This window comes from Rattus norvegicus, chromosome 20 (genome assembly GCF_036323735.1).
Source record: "Rattus norvegicus strain BN/NHsdMcwi chromosome 20, GRCr8, whole genome shotgun sequence".
Taxonomy (NCBI): domain Eukaryota; kingdom Metazoa; phylum Chordata; class Mammalia; order Rodentia; family Muridae; genus Rattus; species Rattus norvegicus.
The window spans coordinates 10,179,826-10,192,764 of record NC_086038.1 but is presented as its reverse complement, the minus strand read 5'-3'; the positions used below and the strand labels follow the sequence as shown (position 1 = coordinate 10,192,764).

Genomic DNA, 12,939 nt, shown 5'->3' with positions numbered 1-12,939 from the left:
TGAGTAGCTCTGAGAAGGCGAGCATAGACCCAGAGATCGCTAGGATATTGAGATCGACTCCAGGGCTCAGAGTTCAGACAGCCGGGCACGTGGCTCACCGGATCTGGGATTCCACGGAGACCATGAGGCTGGAAGACTCCACAGGATCTCTGAGGGTCTTATAGCCCAGGATTTAGGTGGGGCGCTTAGACAGCAGCTTTTAGGAGTGCCACCCATGATCAGCGCCCTAGGCTAATGGTTTGGAACAGCATGGAGTGAATTAACCACAAGGAGGAATGTATCCCAGATGAGATGGCTTGGTACTAACCCCGGGTGTGCAGAGGGAATGGGCGCCCTGTGCTGCACCAGCACAGAGGAGCAGGTAGGGGTCAGTACCGAAAAGCGCTTTTCCCAGAGGGGCGTGGCCCGAGTGGGGCCCCGCCTCCAGCTCGCCCCTAGCGGAGCCGGACTTGAAATCTCTTAGTTCGCTGAGGTCCAGGCACTACGCCTGCGCGGAAGAACCGGCGAGCGGATCCTGAGCCAGTGCCCTGGACAGCCGGAGCCGTAACTCCAACTGTGTCCCCAGCAACCACGGCCAGCCCGGCATGGAGGGCGAGTGCCGGGTGCTCTCTATTCAGAGCCATGTAGTCCGTGGCTACGTGGGCAACCGGGTGGCCATGTTCCCTCTGCAGGTACATGCTCCGCTCCGCCACTTATATAACCCAGGCGGGCTGCTAGTGTACAGGGCGGCGGGTTCGTGGCGTGGCCTCCCCGACCGATGACCTTGGTCCCCCTGAGGTCAGCCTGGGGTTCCTATCGGGAGCTGGGCGTGCTGCGGACAGAGCCTGGCGCACGCAGGCTGGGGGTGTGGAGTACTCTGAAGAGCCTACTACTACAGTAGGGTAGTGCATGTGGCCCGATGGCCCCAACCCGGCTGCTGCTTCCGGCTGCCTGGCTAGCAGTGGGCTGGGGCAACCCAAGTGATGAAATGCTGAGCTGGGAGGATCCTTCCCTGCGGGGGCGCGGACAGCCTCTTGGTAGACACATTGGCAAGTGATTGCTCGCTCCCTGCTGAAATTCAGATTCTGTTTCTGCCCACCCCGTGAGTCTGGACAGGGGGAGGCTGAGTAAGGTCGCAGACTGGTTGGTGCCCAGGAGGCTGAGGCACACTACGGGTCTGATCACTCCTGGGGTGGCTTATAATCTCTAGGATGGGTCTGGAATCCCAGCCCTACACCTCCAGCACCTTTGCTTCTATTCCGAAGAGATCGCACAGTTTGCTGAGTTTGGAAGCAACCTGTTAGAAGAACTGTAGCCTTGTCATCTTCCCAGAGCTTCTCCTGTGAGGTGTGTAACGAATGGGACTGTCTCTGATCATTTCTGTCAGATGGCGCTTCCTGCTTGTGACTGGTCGCCCTTGGAGGCAACCAGGGTGCAGTGGGCATTGGAATGGGGGCCAGAGGTAATGTCAGGCTAACTGGTGGCACTTCCTTGCCTGGCCGGTTCAGCAGGAAGATTGGGCTGGCATGGCCAGCCAGGCAGTAGCCTCCTGCAATGTACCTTTGTGACGGGTCACTGAACAAGGTGGCAAGTCCCCACTCCCCTTCTGCTCATGTCCAGCCACTATACTGACTCCTGGGAGATGTTAGGATGGGGTAGCTGGTTACCATGGACCTGCAGGAAGGACCTGGAAGGAAGACAGGTGACCAGAAGGGCATCTGAAAACAATCAAGGGCTGTCTTGAATCAGGCATGCTTGCCGGGCAAAATAGAGGAATTGATTGTTACTGTACAGCATAGGAGATCAAAGTCCATAGGCAAGGGCAGCCGCTGAGTTTTTGAGTCCCTATCGGTGGATAAGCAATGCTTCACCCACACTGTCTAGTATACCCATTCTTGTTTTACTCAGAATGCACTGGTCTGGTGCTTCTGGGCTTTTTTTTTTTTTAAGGTTTATTATATATAAGTACACTGTAGCTGTTTTCAGACACACCAGAAGAGGGCATCGGATCCCATTACAGATGGTTGTGAGCCACCATGTGGTTGCTGGGATTTGAACTCAGGACCTCTGGGAGAGTAGTCAGTGCTCTTAACCGCTGAGCCATCTCTCCAGCCCCTGGTGGTTCTGTTCTTTTTTTTTTTTTTTTTTTTTGGTTCTTTTTTTCGGAGCTGGGGACCGAACCCAGGGCTTTGCGCTTCCTAGGCAAGCGCTCTACCACTGAGCTAAATCCCCAACCCCTGGTGGTTCTGTTCTTAACCACTAACTTAGGGGGCAGGGTTGGGTAGCAAGGTCACTGAGGTAAGACTGTACTAAGGAGCAAAGGGGCAGAGTCCCTGAAGCAGGACATCCAGGGAAGGCGGGGCCAGGCTGAGCTTCACAAAGTCCCCTCACCTTGGGCAGAGGTGTGCAGGCCTCTCAGAGCCCTCAGGCCCCATGTCCTGTGTTTGCCTCTTCCACTTGCTAGTGCTTTTCCTTCACCTAGCGCACTGTCCCTGGGTCCCCTGGTCCTCTGTCCTATAGACTGTACCAAGGATTCAGTGTTCTTCTTATTCAGGCTGAAGATATGAGGTTCCAACTGCTCAAGGGAGGGGGCTCCTCTTAGCTTCTGTCCTGAGAGGTGCTTCAGGACCTGGGGACTTCATCGTGGTCCATGTGAACTCCTTGCTGCTCACCACACTTCTGTGCAGCCCTGGGTAGGGAGAAGCAGCAGAGATGGAGGAGGGGGACACTCCAGCATGGAGAGCCTCTCAGTGAGCACAGTGGGGCTGGCGCTGGCAGAGTCTGTGGTGACCTGGGGCCAGCACTGTCCAGCCTTTGAGCAGCTGTTTCAAGAGGAGCATCCCCAGGTCCAGAGCTGTGCTTGGTGGACATCGGGTGTGTGTGGATTCTTACTGTGCAACCTGGAGTGCAGCTCTCATTCATATTCCTGAATATGGGGAAGCAGGGCTAGAAAGAGAGGATGTAGTCTTGGGCTGGAGCCCTGAAATTTGTCGCTGAAATTACACAGCGCTAATCCTAGAAGGCCTCTCGGCTGAGGAGTCGTCCCTGGGACTGACCCAGATGTCCACAGGTTGCAGCATCAGGTGGCTGTCCCTTCATACCAGAGGAATGGCTGGGGAGGTTTCTGGGGCTCCCCTGCAGACCTGCACCAAGCTGTTAATGAAGACTTCTCTATTTTAATTTTATGTATATTAATACACTAGCTGTCTTCAGACACCAGAAGAGGGCGTCAGATCCCATTACAGATGGTTGTGAGCCACCATGTGGTTGCTGGGAATTGAACTCAGGACCTCTGGAAGAGCAGTCAGTGCTTTTAACCACTGAGCCATCTCTCCAGCCCCACCAGGGCCTGACTTGTGTTTGTGGCTGGGGAGCTCCCTCTAGCTTCTGCCACGGGTCACAGACTCTCAGCCCTGCCTCTCCAGTGCTCCCTGAAAGGTGTCCCTGACTCACCCTTCCAGTCTCCCACAGGCAGGGGATAAACAACCCCTCCAAGGAGGCAGCAGAACCTTGCCCCTGTGTTCACTTCTGCTTCTGGCCCCAGGCCAGCCTATAGTGGACAAGGGTTTCACATGGCCAGAGACACAGGAGGTACCTACCAGATGGAATAGTTTATGGTTTGCAGAGCAGGAAATGGGTAAAGGGACAGTGGGGACAGGCTCCTGGTCTCCTGCCCTAACTCTTTCTCCCTCAGCTGTGCCTCAGGAGAGTGCCTGGGAAGAGAGGACTTCCTGCTCTTTAGGTTCTAGCCTGTAGGGTGGGCAGGGGAGGGAAGGAGGGTGAAATCAAGTGTATCGTGTTGCCTGTTCCCACCACCTCATCCTGCTTCCTAGTTTCCTGTCGTTCTGAGGAATGAACTTGGACCATGTGCGTGTGTGTTTACTTTTTTTTTTTTTTTTTTGGTTCTTTTTTTTTTTCGGAGCTGGGGACCGAACCCAGGGCCTTGCGCTTCCTAGGTAAGCGCTCTACCACTGAGCTAAATCCCCAGCCCCGTGTGTTTACTTTTTGTCTGTTTGTTTTTGTTGTTGTTTTGTTTGTTTGCTTTTCTTTCCCCAGAGATGGGTTTCTCTGTGTAGCTCTGGCTGTCCCCCGAACTAGCTCTGTAGACCAGGCTGGCCTAGATCTCACGGAAGCCTGCCTGGCTCTGCCTCCCAAGTGCTGGGATCAAAAAGGTGTGTGTCACCACCCCGAGGCCGTGTAGCTCTTCCACTGAAGAGCTATGTCCCAAGATCCCATACTCCATTTATTGAAACAAGGCCTTATTATGTAGGCCTGGTTGGCATCAAATTCAAAGATCATTTGCCTCTGCCTCCAGTGCTCCGTGGGGATTAAAGTGTTGAAAGGGATAAAGGATTAAAGATACCACCATGCTTGGCTTCCTTGTATTACATTAATTTTTGTTTGTCTGAAACAGGGTTTCTCTGTGTAGCCCTGACTACCTTGGAACCCGTCCTGTAGACCAGACTGGCTTCAAACTCACAGAGATCCACCTGCCTCTGCCTACCACGGGCTGGGATTAAAGGCCTGCGCCACCACGCCTGGCCCCAATCCCCTTTTTAAATGGTGCTGGGGCCCCTAGGGTTTTTCTCAAACATACAGAGTAAATACCATACGGCCGTGGTACTCAAACCTTCCTAACTCCACGACTCTTCAATACAGTTCTTCATGCTGCAGGGACCCCAAACCATAAACTTATTTTGTTGCTACTTCATAACTGCAATGTTGCCGTGGTTACGAATTATAATGTAAATACCTGGCCTGTAAAATATCCGATGGGTAAACCCTTGGGGGTCGCGACCCACAGGTTGAGAACCCCTTCTCTACAGCCAAGTTGTACCTCCAACCCACTTCCCACCGCAAGAAGCAAGAGGGAAGTGTGACTATCTAAAGGTGTGTGTATGTGTGTGTGTGTGTGTGTGTGTGTGTGTGTGTGTGTGTGTGTACATGTGAGCACACACATCAGTATGTACTGTGGGCTTCCCGAACCTCATGTATGTGCCTCCAGAGCTTTCTTGGCAGAATGAGTCACCAGCCCGTGTTGTATAGGGGCGGGGGTCCTGTTTCTATTCCATCTGCCTTTGGAGAAGGCTGGACCCTACCTTCAGAGCAATCTGAAAAGAGCCAAGTTTAGGGACTAGTGAAAGGCTGCAACCTTGGTGATGTCAAGATGCCCCGTTGTATAGGGAAGGAAGCAGCAGGGACTGAGGTCCCTGAGCTCTGCCTAAAGCTGTGGCTTCCAGTGTTGGGCGGAGTGGTTGCCGGTCCTGTGTCATCTACTGGTGAGCCTATGGAGTAGCTAACCTTGCATAGGGCCATCAGTGCAGCATGGACATTAAGTGTTAACTTACCGTGGGGGCTGGAGAGATGACAGCTCAGTGGTTAGAGCACCGGCTGCTCTTCCAGAGGTCCTGAGTTCAAGTCCCAGCAACCACATGGTGGCTCACAACCACCCGTAACGATATCTGGTGACCTCTTCTGGCAATGCCGGTGTACAAGTGGACAGAAGGCTGTACTTACGATAAATTAACTTACCAAATACTCGGCTTCGGAAGAATGATCTGGGACTTCAACTCCAATCACAGACATAGGCTCTGAGGCAGAAAGGCAAGACCATAAAACCCTCTGAAAGGCACTGTAAGGAGTCAGCCCTGTTTGGGGTCTGCAGAAAGCCGGTGGAACCTAGAAATGCTTTAGAAAGGTTTATGAGAAATTTCTATGAGAATGGCCTTAGTTCTTGCTTCCGTGAGTCTGCACAGGGGTTTCTGCTATCCCTCCCCACTGGCATGAACTTGTTGATCTCATCCCCTCCTGCGGTCGGCTGGGTCCATGCCTGTGTGTGTGTTCCTGTATGGTTGTGGGCACGTATGGGGGACGTGTGTTGTGGGGCATGCGTGCGTGTGTGTAAGACCCTGGATTTGGATAAAGCGGCTGTGTCTGGAAAGGAAAGACATGTTCACAGGGCCCTGAGCTTCAGTAACATGGGACCTGCTGCTATAACACCTCTGGATATACACTGATACAACTTCTGTTCCTGCCACCCCATCACAGCACACATCACTCCTAGAGAGGAAGGGCGTAGACGCCGGGGGCGGGGTCTGAGGGTTGCATGAAGGATAGGGGGAGGAGCCTGGTCTGGCTGCCCTGGGCAGCAGGAAGCAGGAAAGACAAGCTTCCCTTGTTATGTTTTGACTTTCACTTTTCTGGGTGCCTCTTGCACTCCTCTGGGGGCGCTGGTGGCCCCTGACAGTCCCACTCAGAGGTCTGGAGGAGGACTGAGTGGGGTTTCCACAAGAGAAAGGAAATGGAGGTGTTGACAAAGGGCCAGCAATGAAACTTTGGTGGCCTCTGATGTGACAACTCCCAGAGAAGCCACCCTGTTCCCTTCCAGCAGTAACAGCATCACATGCTGACAAGGTCGGCTTAAGGATACCACAGTGAGCTCAGCACAGCCCCCTGCCCTTAGGGCTTCACTGTGCAGCTCAACACAGGCAGACCTGAGCAGCTACACAGGGTGCCTGGCTATACCTGACTAGCACTGTAATCCTTGCAGCGAGTGCTGGGAGCCAGGCTGGGGGTGGATGCAGGAGCTGGAGTGTGAGCGGTGTAGGACAGGAGATGCTGTGTGTGATGCAAGCTGTCCTGTCCCGGGTGTGGTTTGGCTGAATGGGAAGGCTGATCAGAGACCAGTGGTGGGAGACAGGAAGGCATGTGTGACCTTTGACTGTTAGAATGCTCAGGGTGACAACAGTCACAAGATGCTTGCCCAGCCTGCTTGCCGATTCCCGTCTGTGAAAGAGGTTTAAGCCTCACATCAGCCTGGGACTGGGTGTCCGGGGCTAGAAACACCTGTGAGGCTCGGCCTGTCCCCTCCTCCCTGTCTCTAGATGCCTGTGGAAGAACCACACTGGAATATTCCAGAGCTCACCGGGCTCCTGCTGTGTTGAGCAGCTCTGCCTCCCTTGGAAGAGATTAGCTGAGCCATTGTGCTAAATGAGCCATGTCTGGCTGTGAGGCTTCAGGCTGTCTGAGCCTCTTTGCTGGAGGCTTGGTGATGCAGTAACGGAGGCGAGCAAGGGGCCCCTGCGATGTGCGCCACCTGCCCACGAGAGCCACCCCAGCACAACACACGTCACTGCTGGAAACGGGGAGGGGGCGCGGTGGGCGGGGCGGGGGCGGGATCTGAGCGTTTATGAGGGATGGGGGAGGAGCCTGGTCTGGCTGCCTTGGACAGCAGGAAGCAGGAAAGGCAAGCTTCCCGTACTGTTTTTCGACTTTTAACTTTTCTGGATGCCTCTTGCACTCCTCTGGAGGGTCCCAGCAGTGGTAGGGTGGAAGTCTAAGGCAGTGGTGGGGTGCTTTACCCCAGGAGACAGCCTGAGGCTTTTCTACAGATGGTGCTGTCCAGTTTGCCCAACCCGAGTCTCATTCATAGGCAGGTCAGGAAGCCCTGCTTTCAGCTGCCACACTGAACTGAGAGGCAAACCCCAGACACAGTCTCTAACTAGACGAAAGGTCACTAATTAGAATAGACAGGCCACTGAAACCCAGGACTCCAGCACTGGAATTGTGGGAAAGCATCTGAACGCTATACTAACTGCAGAGCCCCCACAGCATGGCCCCTTCCTTTAAAATAAAAGGCTTTTACACTCAGTGATAGCTATAGGTAGACTCTGAGGTCCGCAACTTTAATTGGTTGGTTTAGCGAGCTGCTCTGTGCGCTCGGGATGAACACCTCACCACACGGAGCCTCGGTCTCTGCCCAGTGTCTCAGGAGGCTCATTGGTCCCATCTGGAGGACTCCAAAAGAGCTAAGAGAGGCCGTTCAGAGAGGCAAGCTGCTCTAACGTGGTTGCTCTTGGGGACCTCAGCCCTGACCTGAGACCTTCTTTCTCTGGTTGTCAGGGAAGGAGGAAGAGTTTGTTGGCTGGCTGGTGTGGTAGAGGCTGGTTGAGTTGACCTGCCCAGCTGGGTCTGGGTCCTACACCCTCAGGGGTGGTGGTTTGGAAACTAACATGGCCCTGTTCCCTAATCTGGACAGACAGCTGCTTGCAGGGGCTCTCACCACCAGTGAGCCCTCAGGGATGCTCCATGAATCCTTCAGTGCATGCAAGCGAGGGGGAGGCGTGTCTCTACCCTGGCCTTTTGGGCAATTTCCCTGAGTAACTGAATAAATGACCCATGGTCAAGCATGTGTGGCCCTGAAGTGCAAATATATGGCTGACTTGGACAGAGCCTTCTGTTCCCACCCTGTGGCCCTCCTGCCACCTGGCTGGTCTCTCTCCTCTGTTACCCTCCTCAAGTTGGGACTCTAGCTGTGGAGGGGACCCCTGCTCTGGGTTCTAGGGGTCACAGACAGGCACTGTCACACTCTTCTGCTTGTCCTGCAGGTTTTGGGATTTGAGGTTGATGCCGTGAACTCTGTGCAGTTTTCAAACCATGCAGGTAGGATTTCAAGATGGTCGTCATGGTGGACCTGAGGGTGGCCTGTAACCTGGCCCTGGGGGAGTAACTGCCACTCCTTGAGGTGGGGAGGGGGATGGATCCCAGAAGGGTCACTCTGTACAGGGCGTACCCTCACACTGCTGATTTGCACGCCCACTGTTCTGGAGCTGCCAGTTGGGGGAAAAAAAACTCTCTCTGCCTCAGTTTCCCCCCCTCTGCTAAGCTGGCATTCATGCCACCTGCTGTGGTAGGGAAGCTGAACAGGTAGGTCCCAGCGAGGGCCCCTGTGTCCCCCTGTGGTCTGCTGGTGGCCTGCATGCTTGTGTCCACTATGGCACTACCTTGTGCATGGGAGACCCCATGTGGCTCAGTACCATCACCAGGGGAGGAGAGAGAGAGAGAGAGAGAGAGAGAGAGAGAGAGAGAGAGAGAGAGAGTGTGTGTATGTGTGTGTGTGTGTGTCTTGTTCTGGACACCCAAAGACAGCACTGCTTATTAATAAAGGGAACTGTCCTTGGAAGCCCCTTGAATTGTTTGGGGCAAGAGTGTGCTCCCCACGGCCCTGACCTGTGGCCTCTGGAGTCCATGGTGACTGTAGCTCTCCTTGTTCTCTGTGCTGGCAAGAGAACAAAGCCACTCGGGTGTTTCATAGTGCCTGTCCTAAGAGTGTTCTGAACACAAAGAGGACTTTGGGAGCTCAGAGTGTCCCAGAGCAGCCCAGCTGGTCACCAGCAGGAGGTAAAGGCTCAGAGGATTTTTACACATTTCTGAGTGCGATGGGTTTTAAACGGGGAGGGAAGATAGGAGCTGACAGTGGGCCTCCATGTTGGAGGCTGCTCAGTACCAGTGCCCATGCCTTTGAAGTCCCAGATGGCCCAGGGCCACCAGTGAACTGCATGCCCCCCCCCTTGACTCTCACTGCTGCTTTGGGCACTGTTATGTGTGTTTAATTGAGATGGCTCGGAGTGTGAACAGTAGGGCTGAGTTCAGTTCTGAGGAGCGTGCTGTGTGGGATCTCCATCCTTCTGGGTGGGATCACTGCCATGCAGAGGGGGATCACGGTGATCTGTGCTCCATCTGGTGCTCCACAGGCACTGAAAGCACCTGGGTCCCTTAGGGGCTGTGTGTGTACCTGGAAGGCTGGAGATGCTGAAGGGACACAAAGCTACATTGGTGAAATTCAGAGTTCAGTGGTTGGCCCCACCTGGCATCTGTATTTCTGTATAGTGAGTGCCCAGGTGTCCTGCATCTCAAGAAGGGTCCCAGAGGCCTGGGGTCCTGGCCACTGCAGGCAGAAGGGCAGGTCCTATGTCTGGGCCAAACCTGTTCATGCTTGTCTCTTGCTAGAATTTGACCCATGAGTTGTTTGGGTAGTGATTTAATTTGTTTATGGGAGAGCCAGACAGAAAGAGTGGGAGGGGACAGGGTGGGCCCTTACCTGCTAGGGATGTCAGGTGACAGTGACCCAGCAAGTTGGCTTTGGTGGTGAGAAACACATAGAGGAGACTGGGAGGCAGACTGGGCTCAGGGGTAGGGATTGGGCGGGCTGTCCTGAGATGCCCTGATGAATAGAGAAATAAACAGCTGTGTGGCCACGAGTTCCTATCCACGTCCCGTCGTCCGGGACACCGAGTCTCTCCTGCCCTGGACTGAGTTGATAGAAACCAGGCTTGGGAAGGGGGAGACCAGTGTTCAGCCCTCACAGTATAGGAACAGGGTGGCTTTGGGTATTGGGATCCCTCTGAGGTACTGGGCCCAGAGCATCCATCTGGGGCTAAGGCCAGCCCTCAGAAGACCAGCTCACTGGCTTTCCTCAAGGAGGGGAGGTGGCTGTTGTCAGCTGAGATGGCCACCAGGGAAGCCTGGGCTCCCCCATCCACACTTATCGCGTTTTCTTCCTGCAGGCTATGCCCACTGGAAGGGCCAGGTGCTGACGTCCCAGGAGCTGCATGCGCTGTACGAAGGTCTCAAGGCAAACAACGTCAACAAGTATGACTACGTGCTCACTGGTGAGTGTCCCTGGACCCCAGGGAAGGGTCCCCATCCTGCGGTGACAGGGATAGACCTGATTCACCTCCCTGGGCTCTTTCCTGGTTCCAGCCTTCCTTCTGGAAGGTAGTAGTGTGCCTTAGGCACCAACACATCTGAGTGGCATCCTGGGAGAGAGGAGGGAGGAAGTCGGAGTGCTGCCAGGTTGATTGATTGATGGTGAAGTGCTTCTTCCTAGAGCATGTTCATCTGTCAGGTTTCTGGTAGCATTTTCTATGTATTGAGTCTGTGTATTTATTCCAGGGGTGGGGGTGGGTGGGGTGTGGAGGAGCACGTATGTGTGCAGTTGTGTCTTACTTAGGGTTTTAGTTCTGTAAACAGACACCAAAGTCAACATTTAATTGGGGCTGCCTTACAGGTCCAGAGGTTCAGTCCATTATCATCAAGGCAGGAGCCTGGCAGCATCCAGGCAGGCAGGGTGCAGGAGGAGCTGAGAGTTCTGCATCTCCATCTGAAGTCTGCTAGCAGAATACTGGCTTCCTTGTGGCTAGGAGGAGGGTCCACACCCACAGTGACACACTTCCTCCCACGAGGCCACACCTACTCCAAGTAGGCCACAGCCCCTCACAGTGCCACTCCCCGGGCCAAGCGTATTCAAACCACCACAGTGGTGTCCATGTCCACACAACTACACACACACAGTACCACAGCATGGTTATGGAGGTCAGAATACAACATGTGGGTGTTGGTTCTTTCAACTGTGTGTGTCCCAGGGATTGCATTTAGATTTTCAAACTTCTCAGCAAGCATCGTTCTTCCACTTGTTGCACTTTAGTTTCCTGTGTCAGGTTAAGAGGACTATGTTTTGGTTGGGTGTGGTGGTACACACCTAAAGTCCCAACCCTTAGACAAGTGAGGCTCTGTGAGGGCTAGCCTAGTCTACATCGTGAGTTCTAGGCAAGCCAGGGCTTCATGGTGAGACCCTGCATCCAAAAATAAATAATCAAATAAAAGTTTATTCATATATATATATATATATATATATATATATATATATATATATATATTGTGTGTGTGTGCATATACATATGCACCCCTAAGGAAGGCATTGTATCCCCTGAGAATATAGTTATAAACAGTCATGAGCTGCCATGTAGTTGTTGGGAACTGAACTCAGGACCTCTGGAAGAGCAGTCAGGGCTCTTAACCACTGAGCCATCTCTCCAGCCCCTACATAAACAAAGTTTTAGAGACACAGGAGCTGATGAGATGGCTCAGTGGTTAAGAGTACTCATCACTCTTGCAGAGGACCCAGGGTCAGTTCACAGCACACACAGGATACCTCAAAATCATGTTGAACTCCAGCTCCAGGAGCTCTGACATCATCTCCTGACTTCTGAGGGCTCATGCCCACACGTGGTGCACAGACATACACTCAGGTACAAGCGCCCATGTAGGATGGTGTTGTTATGCAGATAAAGGCAGGTACAAGATAGAATGAAGACTGTCATTGGACGAGAAGGAAGGATGGGAAGGAAGGATGGGAAAGAGGAGGAGGAGGAGACTGGGGCAAGAGGGAGAAGCCGCAGAGAGAACATGGAGGCTGATGTTGATTCCTCTCTGCACATCTACAGGTTGTGATGAATATTCTTAAGGGATGGATGTGTACAGGGCTTTGTGTGTCTAGGTGGGCAATTGTATCTTATCAATTGGATCAGAGGTTATCGTGTTGTGTGTTCTTATATGTGGCAATTTAATTGAGTTCAAGAGAGTATGTGGTGGCTGGAGACACTGGCCCGCCGCAGAATTGGGATGTGTATGTCTGGCATGGTGGCAACCTGCCTTGGGAACTAGATGGGTAGAGAGATCGTTGCCAGGCTCAGAGAGTAGCCATCAGCAGTGTGATATGGGTTGGAGTGGAGCGGGTGAGAGGCTTAAATGAGTGAGATGAAGACATCTAACAGATGTCATGGGGCTCTACGCTGCTGGATCCAGTGTGGGATAAAAGAAATCATATTTTAATTTTATAGCAACACACCCAAAACAAATATTATTTAGAGTGGGGGCATGATATGCCTTGAAAATTCAGGTCCTTGTCAATTATCTCTCCTCCTATCAAAACTCCTCATCTACTTCTGGAATCTTCTTGTCTTGCTGTCCTTTACGAGATTTCTGTTTTCCCAGACCACGGCATCTAACCTGTGTCCACACTGACACATGCTTGATTTGTTGGTGCTTGTGAAGGCAGATGGCCTGGTAGTCAGTGTGCCCTGTTTTGAGTGGATAAACCCGGCTTTTTCCCTCCCGAGGTTATACAAGAGACAAGTCCTTCCTGACCATGGTGGTGGACATCGTGAAGGAGCTGAAGCAACAGAACTCCAAGCTCATGTACGGTGAGAGCTGAGCCATGTTGCCCTTCCCCACAGTGTGCCCCAGACTGCTCTTACCCTCAGGGAAGTGATGGTTCAACCTCCTCTCTTTTGGCCATAGCCTCTAAGGAGGAGCGAGTACAGGCCCGGCAGAGGAATT

At 53.2% G+C, this 12,939-nt stretch overlaps 1 protein-coding gene across 4 annotated transcripts in view; it reads left to right on the top strand.

Moving 5' to 3' along the window:
• Nucleotides 1-493: 493 nt before the first annotated feature.
• Nucleotides 494-12,939, top strand: part of Pdxkl1 (pyridoxal kinase like 1) — a 29,638-nt gene continuing 17,192 nt past the window's right edge. Inside the window, exons 1-4 of one of the 4 annotated variants that reach the window (NM_001402486.1) lie at nucleotides 494-671; nucleotides 8,367-8,421; nucleotides 10,326-10,430; nucleotides 12,720-12,803. In NM_001402486.1, coding sequence (NP_001389415.1) covers nucleotides 585-671; nucleotides 8,367-8,421; nucleotides 10,326-10,430; nucleotides 12,720-12,803 — 331 coding nt within the window. In that variant the 5' untranslated portion in view covers nucleotides 494-584. Of the gene's footprint in view, nucleotides 672-696; nucleotides 1,327-8,366; nucleotides 8,422-10,325; nucleotides 10,431-12,719; nucleotides 12,804-12,939 lie in introns of those variants that run through there. The other 3 variants (XM_063279232.1, XM_039099174.2, XM_039099175.2) reach the window with 3 other exon arrangements.